Here is a 22,058-nt window from a genome sequence, read left to right on the forward strand (position 1 = left end):
TAATCTTAATTAATAATTTATAAAATCTATAAAAGCTAAAACCAAAATCCTAAAGAGTTTCAAATGTATTTGTTTCCTGTCTCTGTCACAACTGGCCAACAAAATGTTCATAACGTTTTCAAATGAAAGTCTGCAGATATTTTATTATTGTCACTCAGTGTAGGCTTACTGTTTAACAGAGGTCAAAAGTGTCAAGAGAAAATGTTAAACAATGGACCAGAAAGACTCATTTCTTTTCATTCATTCTCATACTAATCTGGCCAAATGGATTAAAGTGGTTTGATCCTTTATTGGCTGCATCTGATAAATCTTCTTCTGTCTATAACGGGAGTAGCTGATAAAGGAATGAGAGGCAAAATATCATTTTTATGGCTTCCCTAATACTTTGCATACTCATCTGACTTTTACATTTGTGAATTAAAATAATAGAGATCTTGCTGAGACACTGATGCAGCTGCATTCATTTGAATACCAAACCACGTTTTAATATATTCATAGTTACCTCTGATATCTATAGTTCATCAAGTGCCTTTGTGGATAATTTCACTCTTACATAACCCTTATAAACATTAAATGGGCTTAAATATTGATTATCCTTGCAAGATATATAAGTTATATGGGGGCATAGATGGGGTATGTTTACACAGGCAACTTAATGAGATCAAACATACCCTTAAAGTGAAAAAATATTATAAAATGTTGGAGAATCCTGTAGAATATATAAGCATTTCAGATTTTACATCACCATTTTTTTTTTTAATTTATGCACAGTACAAAGTATGTACTGTAAAAGAAACACACAGCTGGCATTTCCCTGCATCAGGACCCAACTATTATGAATCACATTTGTGTCATCACTGATTTCAGTGTATATGGTGACGCATTAAAAGCGTGTGAGTACAGTATGTGTGTTTATGTATGCTTGAGCTAGCTGTTCTAGGTCACTGAAGACACACCTGCGCCTCTTTCTCACTCATGTGCCATGCAGCTCAAGCCTCCTCTCACAGCACTGGCCGGCTGATGCCAGCGCTTCAGCTGCTCTGTTTTGCGACTCAAGCCTTCCCCACACTAGAGCCATCACACTGCACTGCCCCACCTTCCCCTCCCCACTCTCCTCAACAGCATTCCTACTCCGTATAATAATAACAATTATAACAACAACAACAATAATAACAATAATAATGGATTACATCTATCTAGGCTTTATCTTGATACCCAAAGGTGTAAATAGTAAACAAGAGAAACTCACCTCAAACACCACCAATGTTTAGCACCCACTTGGGGGATGAACAGCAGCCATTTTGCACCAAAACGCTCACCATACATCAGCTCAAGGTGGAGAGTGAGGAAATCATTGAGCCAATTACACTGGGGGGTGGGGTGGGGGGTGTGATTAGGTGAGCAGATGGAAAAAGCTAAGCTGGGCATTTTGCCAGGTCACCGGGGAACCCCTTACTTTTTGAGATAAATGCCATGGGATCTTTAAAGAACACACTGAATCAGAACCTTCTTAAAAGTGAAGCCAATGGTGAAGTGCTAGTGGCTAGCGCTAGGTTCAGCTCCACCCTCTCATCCTCTCAAATATGTTTGAGATATGGCTCCAAATATCCAAATTGGCGACGGTCAAAATGCCAAACTCGAGGCTTCAAAACAGGAGTCCACAAACCAATGGATGACATCACGGTGGCAATGTCCATTATGTTTTTACAGTCTATGGTCAGGACTTTAGTTAAATGTCTCATCAAAAGGCTGGCATCTCCCACAGCACAGCGTCCCTGTCACTATACTGGGGAACTGGGATTCATTAGGACCGACTAGCCCACCAACACCACTTCCAGCAGCAACTCAATTTATCCCAGGAAATTCTCCCTTCCAAGTACCAGCCAAGACCATACCTGCTTAGCTTCAGTCTTTCAGCAGAAACAGGGTGGTCTTGCATGTTGTATGGCTGCTGACAATGTCCTTGGTAAAGGGAAAGACCCCTAGTCCCCTACTGAAGATGCTGAACTAACAAAATCCTCTTTCGCTCTCTATCTCCCCCACTCCGTCTTTCTGTTTCTGTCTCTCTCTCACTCTCTCTGTTACACACACACAGGGATTTTGTATGTGTGCATGCGCATATTCTTGATAAATTGTTCACTAATGCACTGTACAGGTTGTGGTGTAAGGGTTGTGATTGTGAATTTGCTCACCTCATTGCTACAGCTTTTTTATTTTTTTATTTATGTTTTTATTTTTTATTTTTAGAAATACAGTGCACCTCACTCTGGAATAAATACACTGTCAACTGGAGAAGCATACCATCTACAATCAAAGAAGCGTAACTAAAAGGACGCACAGCACATATGAATTGAACTTGTCACCTCGAGCCATGACTTCATCCTGGTGTGCTGGTCTCTTGTCATGCCTCTGCATCATTTCTGTCTCTTAGATGGGAAAACCTTGATACAGTATGACTCACCTCTTGAATAAGCAAACAAACGTATGGTCCTTTTATTTTTCTTGTTATTTATCCTCTTTTTTTCTCATCTGGAATGCAAAGATACACACATGTATTCCAGGTTTACTGTAGTTGCGCTACTGTATGTGTGTGTTTATGTTAATGACATTCCCATCTGCCTCTATCGTTGTGTTTATAATAGATGGAGACCATCCCATCTCCACACCACCTTAATATAAATCTAATGAATGCAGCTTTCAATGTCACAGCAAAGTACAATACAGCGCTCATCTCTCTTGAGAGGGAGAGAGAACACAGGGGTTGTAATGGAGGAGAGGAGGGGGGAAATGGACAGAATGAGGAAGAGAAAGAAAAGATGAGGGAAGGAAATATGGAAAGGGCACGAGGGTTGGGTCAGGGTGAAATAGGTGTGTTGTCATCCCCAATACAGTAAGATGGAGAAAGGGAGGAGATTGATGGGGGGATGGTGAGGAGCAGAGCCACAATTCCCCTGTTATCCTCTCCCTGGAAGCATGTGCTGGATGATGTGTAACAGACAGAGGGGAAAAAAGAGAGAAGGAGATCATTTGAAGAGCACAGGAAACATTGCCGAACTCTGACTGGAACAAAGGATTACAGTGAGGAGAGGGCAGAAGGCACTGTGAGATCTCAAATCCCACTTTTCTGTGCAACATCAGGCAGGAACAGACACAGCAGTACAGTGGGAGGCATTCTTGCAAGCATAAGTGAAGCAGCGATCAGGGTAGCAATCCAAGCACATTTACTATAGGGGAGGGAGGGAGGTAGAGGGAGGGAAGGAGGGAGGAGAGAGAGCAGATCTATCAGAGGAAGGGGAGGAGGAGGAGGGGGGGTGTTGCATGCTCACAGTGTGTGACAGAGATAGAGCGATTCCATGAGCGAGGAAGAGCCAGAGACAGAGAGGGAGAACACAAAGCAGGGATGGGGACCGAACACTGAGACAGAGGTAGTTGGCAAGACTGAGATCTGCACACAAACGTGAGCAAAGGAGGGGAAGGAGGAAGAGAGAGGAGGTTGAAGGAGAGCAGGAGGAGGGGGAGACAGGGATGCAAGATGATGGAGCCCAGAAATAAGCTTCACAGGACAGCTTTTCATCCCTGCTCTCTGCGGCAGACATGACTCTGGGCATTGGACTGTGCTGAAATTAGCCAGGGAGACAACACGGGACAGCAGGTCTGCAGCGCGCTGCCTTGGTTTAGCATCACTGGATGCAGCAAAGCAGCTGATTTATTACTGAGGGGCTGGGTGGCAGCGTGTTTGCGTGTGCGGCTCTGAGAGTGTGTACATGTGTGTGTGTGTGTATGCAGGTTTTTATGGGTCCCTGTAGCGCTCGGAGCTGTGGGAGCGACCATTCCTCCAGTCGTAAAATGACATTCAGCAGGCAGGAGCTTTGTGTGCTGGTGTGGATCTGCAGTCCTCAGTAGGAAGTGGGAGAGTGATATTCAGAGCTGTCATCGAGTGCAAGTGTGTGCAAGGCTGTGTTTACGGAGCTGTTTGCTGAGGTGAGCCAGGGAGGATCAGCTATATGCAGCGTGTGTGTCTTTAGGTTAGAGTGAAGGTGCAGCAAAGGCAAAGATCCTACACAATGCAAGGACGAGCACAGACCAGCACTGATGGCAGGGAGTGCAGCTAAAGTACAAGGAGTGCCCTGGAGGTAGGGTGGAGGACGAAGGCAGGGACAGAGGAGGACGAGGGAGAGTGGAAGGAGAAAAGAGCAAGGGCGCAGAGAGAGGGAAATGGAACAGAGAGGGTGATCATGGCTGTCACACAGTGAGCTATAGCATATGCTGTAGCGCAGAGCAGAGTGGTGCGGCAGGGGGAGGACGAGCATCACTGCACAAGGGAGGGGGTGAAGGGGAGAGACTGAGAGAAAGAGGGAGAGAAGAGAGGAGGGGGAGGCAATCAGCTCAGCACCTCTCCTCCACCAGGAAGAAGAGCACAGCGGGACAGGCCCAGAAGAAGACATTCACTCACTTACTCACTCACACACACAGTCAAAATCGACGAACAGCCAGGTCAACGTGTAGAGGTCAAAAGGGAGCTGGTGCGGGACAGGGGGTTGGGTGTACCCCACCGCTAGCCGGCTAGTCCAGTAGTAGAAGGAAGAAGAAGAAGTCCACTGGAGGAAGAGGGGCCAGCTCCCCAAGTCCTGTTTCTTCTGAGAGGTCTGCCACCTTTCCATCACCATGGGAGAATGGACCATTTTGGAGAGGCTGCTGGAGGCAGCAGTCCAGCAGCACTCTACCATGATTGGGAGGTAAGTTACTCATCGCTTTTGTGTGTGAAGGTTTTATTTTAACCGTGGTTTTGTTTATACTGATGAGCTGGTTGTATTTATGTATAGTATGTGTTGATCAGCCGATGGCATCCCCACAGAAACCCCCCTCCTCAGGCTTGTCCAAGTGTTCTCCTCTGTTCTACAGTCCCCCACAGTCACCCCCACCTCCCCCATCCTTTCCTCATCCCTGCTGTCCTCACCCTTAACTTCCACACCGTAATTAGTTAAGGGATCAATAGCAGGCTTTACTGGGCATTATGGTTAATTCAGAGAGGTTCTTGTGTTGATACTACCTAATAGCCTAGCTATTGATAGATAACGCTTGATGCTGTTGGCCACAGACCAATAGGACAGAAGGAGTAGAGGGGAGTGGGAGAGAGAGGAGACCAGAGGTGCGGTAGATGAAAGGATGGTGAACAAGCAGGTGTGGAAGGTAGAATCAAAGGGGGAGTAAATGGCTCGGTGCGCTGTGTGTACTTGAAATTTAAAAAAAGACAAGAACAAGGAAAACAAGTTCATTCAATTTGCTCCCATTTGCAGACTCTTGTTTGCATGATAGTGAAAGTTGGACAAATTCTCATATGTTTGCATAAGAACGGCTCTTGGTGGAGGGTCGAACAGATGAGCTTTCAGTTGGATTAGCAGTGGAGACATGCCATGGAGACATGCTGTGATATCTGTGTGAAAAATGTGCTCCACATCATCTCTGTTTGATTAATTTGAATGCAAAAGTGGAATTTTCCACCCATTAAACACAATCCGAATGTCACGCTCAGGATGCTCATTTGCAAAAGTGAAGAGTCAAAGTGGTTTAGCCTGGATGTATAGATTTGTGATTTGAAAATTAGTTTTCAGGGAAAACAAAGCCATGGGGAATATGAATTTAACCTCACTGCTGTGCTCATTAACCCAGACCACAGGTAGTCCATAACAAGGGCATGGCCTAACCTTCTCTCTGCTCCGGTTGCTCTTTGTGTGTGTCTGTCTTGTGTGTAAGTTGAATTTGAAAGTGTGGAAATGATGTCATGCTTTCACTGATTACACTATGCTCTGCTTGCACAGAGACATTAGGCTATATCCTTCAGCTTCAGGGACAATGTAACTGCATCAGAACGACAGAGATGATGTGAGCTGCATTACACCAAAACTTCTGTTGATCAGGGATCTGAAACCATGTGAGGTGGAGACTTTCTTTCCAACTAACCACTACACCAAGTCATTTCACTGGGTTGTTCCTCTGTGGTTGAAAGCACATTAACTAATGAAATTACCTGGTCTAGTCCTCAGATGGAATGAAAACCTGCACATAGAGAGCATGTTGACTTGATTTAAAGATGCATTAAGTAATATTTTGTATCATCAGTTGATCATATGACTCCATCGCGGTAATGACTTTGGTTGTATTTCCGATATCACTGAGAATCAACATCCCACTTTGAAGCTCTATGAAGCTTTCAGATATTTACAGCTCATTGTTTTGGTTCTCTGGAGCAACAAAACCAAAACAATGGGCATCTACTCCCAGCACAGAAGCTAAAAGAAGCTAATTATACACTAACTGCCCAGCACGAAATGGCAAAGTGCCGAAGATAGTGGTGAAGAAAGTTGAACATTGAGCAAGCCAAAAAGAGATATTTTTCTCATGAGCTGGAAGACCAAATAAGGGCTAAAACGGCAGTGAATATTGGAATTACATTCAACAGGTGGCCAGAAAAAGGAGACAGAAGGGATGTCCGTGTTGCTCTGTTTCTGCTGGATATGTAAGTAGGCAACTGTTTGCTAACATGTTAGCCATAACAACTTGATAAGCTCAATGCTAACTGTTGTGAATCTGTTCTGGAGTCTTTCCGCCCCCTAGTGGTCAAAAATGACTTAATGCAGCTTTAAAATCCAGTCCTGGCACCTGAATCAATAAAACCCTGTGAGCACAGGACACAGTTTTGGATGATTCAATGATTGTATGCCACCTACTGTTTTTCAGAGGCACAGAGGCAACTCTCAATTTGTCTGCTACCTCTTTCAAAAGTCATGAATACTCTGACGATGCAATGGCTTCCAGTTATATGCTTAATCTGAGGTATTTTTTGATCATGCACTTCACTGGCTCAACATTAAAAAGGGGTTCCTGAGTGGCAAAAGTAAGCTTTTCTGGATCAATTTGGAATAGTCCTTAAACATCTGTTTTTGTTCCTCTAATGGTAGAGTCCACTAGATTATTTATCCAATGTGTCAAAACATTAACTTCCAAAAGGACATATTATTATATAGTTAAATGACAATTTGAACTGAGAAAATGTTCCCTCATACAGGACATAGTTTATATGATGCCCACAGGACATCAACTATATGCTACTGTGTTGAATACAGTGAAACACTCTGTAAATGATCCTTATGTGTTTTGGTTTCCCTCAGACTGTTTGTCCTACAAGGCTGTCTAGTTGACCCTAGGGCATTAGCTGTAACATTAGCTGCTTTCCAATGAGGTTCCCTTCATCTACTTTGCTTGTGCAATACGAGCCAAGAAACATTGTCTTTGGAATCACTTTGAACTTTATTTTGTGAGTTTCTAGCAATAGGCTGTAGGTCCCTGAATTTATTTTTACCCTTGCCAAGCCGATTTTGCTTTTGTCCCTGTTATTTAGTTTGTTTGCAGGATATCTCAAATATATATTTGGAGAATTCTCATCTAGTTTGGTGGACAGAGAGAACGTGGGTTAAAGTGTAGGAATTCATTTTAAAGTGGTCGTCTGGATCTTGGGTTTTACCTATATACAGGTTTTCTTAGACATTAGACGTTAGACTTTCTCAGACAATCTTAGCAATAACATAAAACTAATAAAGATAAAGACTTGATTCCTTATCCAAAGCATGTATTTGCATGGTCAGGAAATCAATGACACTTAATATTTAAATGATTATAATGATGTTTTTGGATGTATCAGCAAGTTGGAGAATTGTTCACCTCTGGCACAGTTTCGTGCTGTAAAGGTGCCTCCTAGATTGTTAAAGATCAACTCCACACTAAATCGTGCATGGAGTCAAAATTGTTACACTGACCTCTATGGGTTGAAAGGTTCAAGTCTGTTGCACCACTGACCACACCCAACAACACAGTTGGGTGTGGTCAGGTGTGGTCTGTTGCACTTGTGAACACTACCAACTGTGACGTAGTGTTGCACTGTTGTGCATTGTGAAGTTCTGCACTTCACAGGGTGTGGCTGGAGCATGCAGCAACTGCTAGATGGCATAAAAAGCAGGATGTTCAGCCTCTGTGTAGTAACTTTTAAAGAGTTTGCATGTCTCCGCTTGCAGTTCAAAGGATGCCGTTCCAAAGTACAGAACAGTGATGTCTCCCCATGGCTGAGAAAGTCTCCCCTGCATTAAAACTTTGGAACATGGTTGCATGTCAGTCATCTGTTTGAGTGCCAACCCTTTCTCTTGCAACATGAGGATGTAGTTCTACCACGAGACACTGTTAGATACCATTTTTGGATGTCTAGACTGTCTAATCCAGCTACAATTAAGATGCTTCTTAATTGTAGGTTTTAAGCTAACCTATGCCCTGGCATAGGATAGATAATTAGCCTAGGGATACAGAACAGTGTTAATAATAGAACTGGATCAACTGTACGCAGTGGCATAGGTTAGCTTAATCACGGTCTTTGAAAAAGACAGACAAACTGAGAGTTGCTTCTGTGCCTCTGACTAACCACAGGTAGCTTGCATATTATGACTCATACAAAGATTAATGTTGTGTATTGTGATTTCTAAGCTTGACTTCTAACTGAACGATGTACAGTGTGTGCATGGATAACCAATGCCTGTAATCATGATTACACAGTGAAAGATATCATTGTCAAGGCTGCGTTAACCTCTCACCAAAACCAAATTTACTGTATATTCACAGTAAGAATCACTCTGGGAATTTCAGCATTAGCATTAGACTGTTCAATATGGCCTGTAAAGTGTCCTGACATATCTCATCCAGTGTTTTAATTAAGGAAATTAAGTAAATTAACAGTTGCACTTGATGGGCAGAGGTAGCCCGCTAACAGGTAATGACACAACCCAGGCAATAGTAATATAATTTGTTCAATGAAAAAACAAAAAGAAAATTAACAATCTCTCAAAGTTTTCAACATAATTCAGTCATTTAGTAAAGTCAAGCTTATTCAATCAACGTTTGTAATAGAGTTTACTCAAGTAAAATTAGATATCACAGTTCTCTGTTGCCCTTGAGGTAAATCTGGTTTGTTGCAAGTACACTGACAAAAATGTTGGTGCGTTGATTGGCTTTCAGAGCAGCATATTTTATAAGGTAGCAACAGATAATCATATTTTGAATAGAGCTCTAAGTGCCTGATTTTTGACACCAATATGAATAAAATACGTGTTTGTGTTGATATGCTGAGAATCTGCAGCTGTAGTCGTGTAAAATGACACACTAGCAGCCTTGATAATGTTTAAAGTTGCCTTAAACATCTCAAAGCCGTGTACACATAATCATGAATTTACATCTGTGATCACACTTAGTACAGTAAGTACACTTTTGTAACTGATAAAAATGTCAACAACTTTGCAACTATTATTAAACCATCAGAAATTGGAAGGTCTCACACATTACAATCAAATCATAGCCAAGTTTTGTTTCCACAATTAAAAGTTTTACAACATTTATTAATCTACTTTTCCTTTCATCTTCATTATTCTTGCTTATCAGACCAGTATTTGAACACCTTCACAATACATTCTCAGATTTTCCAAAAACAGATTTGTCCAACCAGCATTGCTCACAATTGAATGCAGAAGGCATTTGTGTAGCATCTAGAGTCATCCCGTCATTTGTATTTGCTGAGTCGGAGCAGGTAGAATCTGTTGTGTACTAACTGTTCTTCCATGTGAGATGTAACTTCTGTTTTCTGGGGATAACCCACCGGCTACTGGACACAATTCTCTGATGCATACTTCTACTCATAGGGCAATAAAGTGCACACATAGAACATGACATACTACATATATACTTCTTCATGTGTGATGCTCAGATGTTTTGCAGACCACAGGTGTGTGTGTCACGTAAAAAAGGATGTGTTCTACCGTGAGAGCATGAAGCCCCAAGGATCTGATGATAAATCTGAGTTATACACCTTGTAGGTAGGAAGTAAAGAAGAAAGGAAGTGTTGATGCATCTTCCCCTACACTGCAATGCTGTAGTGAGGTCGGTGCCAAAGACAAGTAGAGCAAAAAAAAAAAAAGAGGCAGAGATAATGGAGGACTAGAGTGATCTAAGGAAGATAAAATAATAAAGGTTGCGGAATGGAAGGATACAGAGGAGAGGATGTGAGCTGCAGAACAAAGAGGGGGGAAGAAGAAATAGGGGAAGGAAGAAAAGTTTTCCCTCTGCAGAGGTTCAGTGCTGAGAATCTGTGTCAGAGCTGCTGACTGACCCCGCTGCTGAGGAAACAGTCTCGACACACACACAAACTCAATATGTGTTCCCTGCATTGATGAGATGCTCTAAAAATACACAGGACCTTTTGTGTTTTTATAATTTCACATTCATCCTCATGAAACATTCTTACTGTAAGCCTGATAAAAGGTGAGGTTGATGTCGTTAGGAGAGAAAGTACATGCAATCATTCACCATCCTTGCAAACACAGCAATGCAGGTTCGGCTGAATAAACAGAATCTTTGATAAGAGGCAGAAACTGCAAGTTGTTGAAGCAAATGAATTCATCATTCACATTGTTCACATTATAAAGCATTACATTTCTATCAGCGTAATAGTTATTTTAGAAAATGGAAATATACACATTACTGTCACCGCTTTTTATTATATTTATTTATTTACTTCATAGTATATTTCTATATCAATTGTATCTATTTGTTTTTCTTCCAGATTTATATGATCTATCATTTAACATCTATCACTCCCCACTTAAGCATTATAAATACTTTATACAATCTTGATGGATGTTATGTGGCCCTTGTTGTAAGTTTGCAGTGGATGTCAAGTCATTCATTAAAAATGCATACAGATTTGACCAACCTTTTAATGTAATGGATAAAGTGGTGTATAAAATATCTTGTTGCTTTGTGTTTATATGAAAAGCAAACTCCAGAAAACAGTACTTGAATAGACAGGTGTCAAGGTTTAATGAAACCAAATATACCTACACCTTTGGCTCTAACAGCAAAATACAGATGATAGTCTGCCCTTTTGCCAAAAAATGGTTCACTACTGTAGTTGTGTTCTCTCGCCACTTTTCCTAAATAGGTCAGGATATCCACAAGAAGGAGGTACCCTACTTTGAGAAGGGCACCCTAGTTCTCCCAAAATAATTTGAGATGTAGGAATGGCTTCAATTGAGGGCGTCATCCTGTCTAACAGTAAACAGGAATATATTTCATGAATCATTAATAGTCAGCTTCCAGGGTAAAATCTATACTTTCTGTGGAAGATTGTGTTGCAAAGCAAAATATTGGAGGCAATACTGTATGTCAGCGTTTGACAGGATTAGTAATCCATCATCCTGTGGCGAGGAGCAGGACTGTCGTTCAAATTAAACCATTTTTCTGCACATCTAGACTTGTCATTAGTTTATTTGTGCAGCAATCCCTGATGTTGAATGCTATTGATTATACTGTTCGACGGGGGGATTTTGCCAGTAAAGCTGAGCTCAGCTTTCATTCAGCACAGGCGATTATTCATTTCAGCAACACATTGACGGTGTGTATATGTGTGTTTGTGTTTGTGTTTGTGTTTGTGTGTGTGTGTGTGTGTGTGTGTGTGTGTGTGTGTGTGTGTGTGTGTGTGTGTGTGTGTGTGTGTGTGTGTGTGTGTGTGTGTGTGTGTGTGTATGAGCTTTACAGCATGTGTAATGTTTCCCTATACATAACATTCAGTGATTTTCTCACCTGTTAAAATTCCTTAATTAGGTTAAAATAGGGTTTCTCAGATGTTTAGATACTAAAATGTTCATGGGCCCATTAAGTTAATGTTAATTATGTACATTTGAGATATATAATCTTAAAAGATCATAAAGATAGCTACATGTAAATGGCAGAGATTTATTATATATTTAAATGTATGTGTTTTAAATGGAGATATAAGCATAATATAACAAAATATAAATATATCATATATAATATCAGTAATAGAAATCTCCTAGAGTAATAGGCTGTCTGCTTGATGAGGTATTGAATGGTTAAGATAGTTCAAGTCCATATAGTCAATGTTTTTGAAGATGAGAAGGCTTGTTGTAATGGGGCATATTATAAATGTAGTCCAATGAACACCAAACCATGTAGAGTCAAGTGCATGTATAGCACCTGAAAATATATTTTATTTTATAGTACATTGTTAATATCATTTATTCACATTTTGTTCAGTGTTGCCAGTAATATTCAGTTATTTTAGTTAAGTATGTGTAATTGTACCCGACAGTAGTGGGCAGAGTGAAAATGTCTGTCTTAAAGCTGCAGATGACCAGCACACCTCCGACAGGTAAACTTACTAACTTAAACTTATTTTACTTTGCCGTGCTGTGTAGTGGAAAAAACACTCAGCGTGCCAGCTCGACCCAAGTCATGGCTCAGCAAGACTATCCCCAACAATGATGGAGAAACGCCATAATTTTAGCTGGTGTGCTATGTGTGCAACAGATGACTATATAAAGAAATCTGCCACACGCCGACATCAATGTTGGCTGAAAGTAGAAAAAATGAGTGCTCAGAGCACTCTGAAGGTGGTGCTTTTTGCTCACAGGGATTACTTCTACACAATATGTTTACCTCCTTATTTGAAACTTTGGCAACGTTTTATGTGAGCATCTGACATTGTAACATCATGACTGAAAATAAGAAAAAGCAGAATAGGTCCCCTTTAAGAATGGATCAAATGACAAGGATATCATTCATTGTGATGAACTTACAATTAAATATCGCAGACTCTGTAGAACATTTTAGCATCTTTCAGCTAATTGTTTTTGGTTTAACAACCCTTAACTTCCCTTAGATGAATAAAAAACAGCAACTGTCACTGCTCAAAGGGACACTATTTGCTGTTATTTATATAATTCTTTAAGTAGATATTCATTTCTTAAATGATCATATAAACTGAAGTAGTATCTTAACTAACATTTGACATGTTTAAGATTTTGATGGAAATAGATTTTTTGAAAGCCTTCATTCAGAACAAAACATTTCATGTTCATGTCAGATCAGATTTCTTTCTGCATCCTTGAATCCCCCATTTTTGGCTCTGTCAGCTGGCCAAGTGGAGCAATTCAGCTGAATCAGTGACCATTATGGCTGAGAAGGGAAACTTGTGTTTCCTGTTTTAGTACATTAAGAAACATGAAAAATGCAAATGTTTGTTTTATTTGTTTTGTTTGTATGTTATTACTCTTAACCACCTAGATCACATGACTTGTAAACTAAAATGAACTATAAGGCTAGCCATTTAGTCTAATCAGTAAACCACAAATGAAAAGGGAAAAATTCTTGAAAAAATGATCATTAACCTACAAAGGTTAAACAGACAGAACAGAAGTTACAACCTTTGTGGCATTTAAATCATCTAATGATTTGCTCAGATTGATATGCTTCTTATAGGGTTTGCAGCTGATCTGCCAAGGATATTTTCTACACATTTAGTAGCCTTCCATTCACACACATTTTTGTATCATGTTAGGCTTGACTAAGGTAAATTCAGTAAAAGCTGTGCTCTGATGTGCTCAGTTTGTAGCCATGTAATGGGATAATAGCTGTGCTTCATAAAGAGGTGGAAAATGTCTGTGGTGTTACAGAAAATCCACCCTAAATCCCTTTAACACTTACAAAGAAGAGGCACCTTTAATTTCTTGGTCCGATTTGTTGTTTGGATGTGTATGTTATTTTCTAACAGATAACCTGCCAAACATACACACATTGAGATTTTAAATACAGCTCCAGTGGAGTTAAGTATGGAAAAATGTAAACTGTGTAAACAGGAAACATTAGATTTTGTTGTAAGGCGTTGGACGCAAAGAGAAAGGAAAATAAGCCCAATCTACTCTGCATCCTGCTGCAAATTAAAATAATCTTCTCTGGGTGGAAGCCAAGTCCTACATCAACAGCCCATCTAAATTATAACTTCAGATATTGTGTGTGAAAACCCTCTGCAGATGAATCTTCTACACTGAATTAAAACCCATCTCTTGGTTTCATTCAACGTGTTGATTGTGTAGAAACTATAATTGCTCCAAATACTGAACAGCCTCAATGTGATTTATGGAATATTCTGAAATCACATATTGATGCAATCAGCAAAATGTGCCAGTTAGGAAGAAAGGTAAATGCAGATGTATTTCATTTAATGTATTTCAACTTTAAGATTATTTTAGTAAGAAATACTTCGGCATAATGTTTGCCCTTTGAAGATGAAAGGGTTACCTCAGTGACAAAATGGGATGGAAAAAGGCTGCGTCTGGTTCACATGGCATCATCATCATCACTCATGGTTTGGCCATGCAGCATAGCAGAACATTTTCGTGTGTAATTTCTTCAAATGCAGTATCTTCCAGCTTTTGGTCCTTGTAGTGCTGTAGATCTGTTTCCAGTAAGAGAAAAAACCCCCCGGCTATTTCTCATATCATATTTAATTTTCTAATCAGAATTGGTAAGGTATTATCATAACTCAAATTCTATTAATGGCTGTCCTAATGGAGGCAGTTACCTGTAGCATCTACCTCAATTAACTCTCCCTGTTTCCTCCTTTATTCCTGCAAAACAAATGTATTTCCTTCAGAAGTGTTGAATGAGCAAGTGAGACAATTACTTATCTGCATGTGTTGACTCTGTGCAGTGTTTTTTTGTCTAAAATCCCAAATATCAGAGAGGTCTATTTTTAAACCATTTATGTTTTATACTCTCAGTAAAATATCGCTGATAAGTATTTTAAGAAGAAGCCAGAAGTAAGTGAACTGCTGCAGCTGAAGGCACATCTTAGAGTTTAGCTTATATTAATGTATTAGTCACACCGACTCTTAGCGGAACCTCAGGCGGTCATGCACGTCTGCCTGATACGTGGGAGAAACTATTAAAACAGTTTGAGCGAGGAACAGTGGATGAGAGGCGGGAGGAAAGAAATGTCTGCACTCTGATAATTAAGCTGCCTAATTTCTATGCCTGGTAAGGTCTTTATTCATTATGTGCTGCCATCAGCAATCAGTGGAGCTTATTATTAAGAGCGTATGGGCGGGAAGAATATTTTTACCCAAGGTCTCCCTACTGATAATATGACCAGTCCTTCTGAGGACTGTCTATGTGCCTCTGCATGTGCAGATATACTGTACACCTTGGTTGAACTTATATACAGTAAAGGCTGCTTTATATTCACAGTTTATTTATATTTGTGTGAGAGCAAATGTGTGCACGTTTTCGAATGCACCTGCTGTCGTGCTCTGGGCCATTGTCGTCCCTGGAGGATGACGGCAGCAGCTGCTGCATGAATGAACGTATGCCTGTGTTTGTGTGTGTGTGTGTGTGTGCGTGTGCGTGTGCGTGTGTGTGTGCGTGTGTGTGTGTGTGTGTGTGTGTGTGCGAAAGCCTCTGGGAAAGGCAGAGCCAGCATGTCCAGCCAACACACCAGCTGAAGAGCAGCTACCATTACACTTACACATAATCTTACAGGTCAATCAGCTGCCTCCAGATCACTTTGTTTGTTACATTATACAGCAGAGAAGCACCATGTCAAACACAGGCATCAACATACCGTATATGTATATTGCACTTAAAACAGTCAGTGATGTCGCACAAGAAATGAAAAATTAGGACAGAAGTTTGACATGTGAGCTCAGTCCAGGATACAAAAGGATTTTCTTTCAAATCTTATTAAATCTCTGGCACCATGTTGGAGATTTAGAAAGCCTCCAAAATGTAATGATTAGTCTTAGTTAAAAGGAGGTCCTCCGGGAAGTGAGCAGCTAATTGAGGTGATGAGTGGTGACTGATGTAGGAGATAATTTACTCACCATTTAAGGAACATTCGGTCAAAGGCACCACGTTATAGATGATGCAGTGGTGCAGTACCTGCATCGTCTTTATGTTTTCCTTTTTAATCGACTCAGCAACTAGACATATTTTTATATTCTGCCTCAGGCTTTGAGACACTAAAAATTCAAAAACCTTTTTGATCATTAATGGTGGTTATTGAATATTCTGCATTTTTAAGCCTCAGGGCTGTCCTGCCCCAATCTGCTCTAACGTACAGTATTGGCTTGTTACTCTGCAGGACTTAAAACACTGATGTTTGCAGATAACCTTCGTTCACTGCTTTCTGCTAATGCAGCAATCTGCCCTGTGCTGATTATCCTGTTATACAGCAGCACACAAACACACTCACAAGCCTGGAAACACACACAGCAGCAAACATCCAATACTTGCAATGTCTTTGATTTTTTTTTCTACGACACAAATCTGCCCAACAAACAAATACAGACTGAAAGACTGAATATCTGCAATACAGTACTCACAAAAAACTTTCCTCTCCAACAGAAGGCCAAGCGTTAGTCTAACATTTGCAGGTTTTTTACAGGTTAGGCATTATATAACCACAAGCATAAATGTCTGATTAAGACAATCAATTGCCAAAGAGGGAGGAGGTGAGTAAAGCTGCAGTGAGCTAACTGCAGTCACAACATACGTCACATTTCAGGAGGATACAAAGGTTTCTACTTTGTGCACCAGTCAGCTGTTTATGCTGCATTCATATGCTCATCAACAACTCATGCATTTAAAACATTTGCACACAATCAAGTTTACCAGGCTTTTGTTTTAAGGTGGTCATGGGTCACTTTGCATACATTGCGGGAAGTGGACTTACAGTAGGATGCAGGCACAGCCCATACTTACAATCTTACAATCATTACATTACACACATTAGTAACACACATTAAGATAGAGGAATAAGCCTTATATATTTGTGATTAACTAGGACTAGTGGGTGCCCCTTATCCATGTGTTGAAGTAAAACATCACAACCAAATTCTCCACTGCTATTCAGCACCTTATAACTTCGAGGGCATCTCCACGCTAATAAACTTGGACATTTTTTACTGAACAGGTTAATTAGAAGGACCCAGATGCATCATTACTTTTGGTCTCTGTGAAGTAGACTTTGTCATCAAGTGAGGAGACAAAGGTTCAGTGTACTTGCCCTCAATGTCCACAAGGTCTTTGTCCTTTAAGGGAAGCTGTCACTAAAACAAGTGTGGCTAGTATTTTTTTGTGTATAATATATAGGAGACCAGTGTTAATGAGGAGGCCTGCACAAGACAATATTGCAAACTAATATACTGAGTTGTTCTACATGTTGTTATTGTGTAGATATATTCATAATGAAACACAAACCATCCACTTGGACTCTAGATTCTAAAAAAATATTTGAAAGAAATGTATTTAGGAACATTGCAGCGGACATTTTTCTTGCTCTACATGACCTGTACAGTCTACGTACTGTATTAACTTCTGTCATTAAACAGACAAGTGGATAGCAGGCAGACTTAGTGACATTTACTTAATGCTATTATGATGTACTAATAATCGCTGGTATGAGAGGAGGCACCTTTTGAACAGAAAGTGAACACAGTCTGTTACGTTGTTTCAAATCAGCTTCTCTTCTCACAGTGACACTGAGCATGAGATTGTTACATATTCCCTATATTATTTGAACAAATAGTTGCATATAAATGAGTAGTGTGGACCACAGTGTACTCAGTGAGCAGCATACATTAAATAACTCTTTGTGGTGCAGAAAACAATCAATATCAGCCCTCTGGTCAAACCTGCTGCTGTTGAATCATCAGTGAAGGGATACACATGTGACTGGCTGCAAAGGAACAGAGAGCGACTGAACGTAAATTACATACGCAACCTGTATTTAACTCCTTTAAGACCAACAGTGCAGAGAAGCTTTATTCTGTTGTATTTCCACACACACTAAAAGTCAGTGTAGCGTACACACTCACAGCTGCTCCAAGCACAGACGGCCAGACACGTTTGCCATTTTACAGAAGTCATCCACATGGCTGACTCTTCCTCTTTGTCTCTGTGTCCTCTTGTCTGTCTTTCTCACATACACACACAAAAAAGCATAGGAATACACTCGCAAGTGGAGCAGGAACAGTCCTGCAGCGGCGTGCTGCTCTATTTTAAGTCTGATTCACGCTAACAAATGTTCCTCTTTTACCTCTTACCTTCACCTGTCTACCCCTTGAGATGTCCTCACTCTTTACATTTAAAGACGTTTATTTTCTCATTCCCCGCGGAAATGCATATTTAACTTTTCAGATATCTTTAAAAATGAAAGACGATTAAATTAGACGATATTTTTTTCCTCCATATACCTCTATGTCCAGTCCCCCTTCTCTCCCTGTATTCGTTTCTGAGTCTTAACCTTTCACCAATTTGCTGGTTGCTGTGGTAACTGGCCATTGAAGGTGGGTGTTGGCATTATTGAGCCCCCGCTATAAGACACAACAGAACTACTGCAACTTTTCATGTGCATATTCTCTGATACACAGGACATCATATTACCCTACATCACCTGAATCAAATGCTGTCATACATAGCTGCCATTTACCACTGTTGTCCCAAACCACCTGGGGGCAGCTTTCATCGATTGCTGTCCCTTTAGCCACCTTGGCTGGCCCTCTTATGCTTGGAAACAAGTTTGTTCTAAGTAATTGGTTCCTCCACGCAGGGACCATGCACATCCTCTGCATTGTGGCATAAATACCAGGGAGCCCCATGATATGCAGGCTTTCCTTGTTCATTAGAAAGAGCTGACAGTGCAGCCCTAAAGGCCCAGTCCTCCTCCGCAGTGCCCATGCTGGATCGACACCAGAAGATAACAGTACAGCACACCAGTCTCTCAGAGGCCTTGAATCGCAGCTGCCCTGGGCTACAGCTCTCTATAGCTACAGCAATGCACTAATGATGCTTATGGGAAGTCCACTCAGTTTGTAGAGGAGGCCACCTGTATATGGTTCAGTATATACTGTATCACAAGTTGCTAATGAGCTGCCTCCACATTACAACAGATTTAAAGGCGACTGCAACATACCTTATTTTTTTTGTATTGGTATCTGAGCTCTCAGAACAGCTGGCCAACTGTGACAGGTTTTGTCCCATATTATGGTCTTGCTCTTTTTTCCAAATGAGGGAAGAGTATCAGTAAAACAAGGCCAACTGTACCGCTGTTAAATATTTGTTTAATATATCCGCAACGGTGAAGACATTTATGATATCTGATGAATGGCATTGTCAGAAAAATACTAACAATTCTTTTAATATTCTACTTTGCATGTGCTCCTCTTTCTGTTAAGATTTTCTGGTAACACACCAACTGCACTATTTCCCCTTCCTGTATGAAGTATGGAGACTTAGCCAAGCATGTACGTGCAGTCACACAACGGTGTCAATAAACTTGATGTTCCATTTTAGCTCAACAGTGAAGATCAATGTGAAATCACCGTTATCATCTGACAGCCCCTCCTGTTCTGTCTCTTCTTATGTTCTCTTGTCTTTATTAGTGAGCTCATATGTGCATGGTATCTAGAGCGCAACTCCCTCATCCTATAGTGTTTGTCACAGCAGCTGAGTAATAACACATGCAAACACACATCTTCATGCATATATGTACATATACACAGACTCAGAGGCACATATTTAGTACATCATGTGTCCCTTTAGTGTCAGAAAGACAGATACTCAAACACAACAAGCATCCAATCACCAGTTAGACTACACTGAACCAAGACTTACAATCAATTTTATTCTGTCCAGATATTTCCTGACCCTTTCTGCATTTACTCCTTATTTACTGACATTGTCTTTCTCCCTTTCACCCCCTCCCCCTCCTGCCCTTTCCTTCTCCTTCTGTCTCTTTGCAGGATCCTGCTGACAGTGGTGGTGATTTTCCGTATCCTGATAGTAGGCATAGTGGGAGAGAAGGTGTATGAGGATGAGCAAATCATGTTCATCTGTAACACCATGCAGCCTGGCTGCAACCAAGCCTGTTATGACAAGGCCTTCCCAATCTCGCACATCCGCTACTGGGTCTTTCAGATCATCTTGGTGTGCACACCCAGCCTGTGCTTCATCACGTATTCTGTTCATCAGTCTGCTAAAGCACGCGACCGAAGCTACTCCCTCCTGCATCCTTACATGGATCACCATGGCCATGGTGGTCATCACGGTCGCCATCACGACCATCACGCCCGCAAGCTTCACTCTCGCAACATCAACGGCATCCTGGTGCACCCTGACAGCAGTAAGGAAGACCACGACTGCCTGGAAGTCAAGGAGATCCCCAACGGACCCCGGGGACTTCCTCAAACACACAAGAGTTCTAAAGTGCGTCGGCAGGAAGGAATCTCCCGTTTCTACGTCATCCAGGTTGTGTTCCGCAATGCGCTGGAGATCGGCTTCTTGGCCGGCCAGTACTTCCTGTATGGCTTCAATGTGCCAGGAATGTTTGAGTGTGATCGTTACCCGTGCGTGAAGGAGGTGGAGTGTTATGTGTCTCGTCCTACAGAAAAGACCGTGTTTCTGGTCTTTATGTTTGCAGTGAGCGGCATATGTGTGCTGCTCAACCTGGCTGAGCTCAACCACCTTGGCTGGAGGAAGATAAAGACGGCCATGCGAGGGGTGCAGGCCCGAAGGAAGTCCATCTGTGAAGTACGCAAGAAGGATGTTTCACACCTGTCCCAGGCCCCAAACCTGGGCAGAACCCAGTCTAGTGAGTCAGCCTATGTCTGACAGAGGCTTCTCTGCCTGGGGGCTCAAGGACCTCTTAAATTTTGGAGAAGAGCTTTTCCCTGGCCCAGGACCCCTGATCATTAGGGTACAAAACTCACCACTGCATTATTATTCAGGAGCACAGACAGACTCTGTGTAGTCATGATGAAGCATCAATTCACAAAGTAGACTTATTGACACTTCAAGAGAGAAGAATCACCTTCCTAAAAAAGCCGACTGTGTTGCTGTAATGAAGCTGACGCCTAAAGCTTAAATGATGGAGAGTCCTGCTCTGCCTAGGTGACACTAGGTGCCTTTAAAGAACCCAACAGACAAAACTGAACAATTAAGAATGATAATAAATTACTGTAAAGGTAGTCTGAGATTGAATTATCTGAAGTCCTTCATTATTTGCCTTTGCTGTAGTTCAGAAATAATCCCCTAATTTTCCAATTATGTGTGCATATGCAAGAGCTTAAGCGTGTGCATGCATACGCATGTGTGTGGGAAAAAAAGCCAATCTCTGACTCGAGTCAAAAAATTGAATGCTAAGCAAATCTGAGCTACTGAGAGAAAGACAGTTTTTTTCGTGTGAAGTCACTCGGCAGACAAACAAGCACCTTTTTAATGTTGTCCTAAGAAACTTACACCAAATCAAACAAAAACAAACAGCACTAAAACTATCAGCATAAACTGGAACATTTGTTGTCAGTGTTACATAAATAAATACATTTTCACTATTCCACATTTTCTTTGTCACATTAGGTGCTAGTCAGACTACAGACTGACATTGCCCTGTAGCTTTTGCTAGCAAGTTCGGGTCATTTGTTGTTGTGCTACCACTAAGAACCAAGTCAAAGTGAGAACTAGAATGCATTGAAGATGAGTTAGATTTATTTTCCAACACTGTGTTATACACTGCTACGCTCTCAGTGCCTGCAAGGCATGCTGTTTACTCTCAGAACTCACTGAAGACAGTCAAGAAAAGTGTGCCAGTGTTTCCACTTTGTGTGTGTGATCGCTGTCTAAAGGTATGAATGGAGTTAAATACAGATTTTTTCAATTAAACAGGAAAAAGTGTTGTAGTCACAAATATTTTAACGTGTAACCTCAAGCTTTTTTTCACAAGCAGATTTGGTGCCATATTTCAAAGTTACTGTACATAGATGAAATGTAATAATTACACTTAGCCTTTTTCCTATGCGGTATAGATGGGCATCACTTGGATGGGGGCGGGGGGAGGGGGGACAGGGGTTGGGTGGTAATGATTACTCATAGATTGCCAGCTTTAACAATATGTATTATTAATGTGCTCTTTGTTAAGCCTTCACCCTCTAATGGAGACTATATGTTCCCGAAAAGTGTTTCCCCCCCATATGGACTTTGAAAAAGGCATGTTAACTGAAGCATTAATAGAATGGATAGATTATGACATGTAACTTTAAGAAAAAAAAGAGTTTTATTTATTTGCATCCTGCTCCTGTGAAATGTAATACTCAGCATGCATTAAGATGAAAAAT

The 22,058-nt window shown here is 41.0% G+C and overlaps 1 protein-coding gene across 1 annotated transcript; it reads left to right on the forward strand.

Annotated features, from left to right (window-relative positions):
- Positions 1 to 4,665: 4,665 nt before the first annotated feature.
- On the forward strand, positions 4,666 to 20,559 carry LOC133993768 (gap junction delta-2 protein-like). Its single transcript, XM_062432832.1, has 2 exons — positions 4,666 to 4,736; positions 19,692 to 20,559. The coding sequence occupies exons 1-2, from the start codon at positions 4,666 to 4,668 to the stop codon at positions 20,557 to 20,559; spliced, it is 939 nt and encodes a 312-aa protein (XP_062288816.1).
- Positions 20,560 to 22,058: the final 1,499 nt, after the last annotated feature.

This window comes from Scomber scombrus, chromosome 14, assembly GCF_963691925.1.
Source record: "Scomber scombrus chromosome 14, fScoSco1.1, whole genome shotgun sequence".
Taxonomy (NCBI): Eukaryota; Metazoa; Chordata; class Actinopteri; order Scombriformes; family Scombridae; genus Scomber; species Scomber scombrus.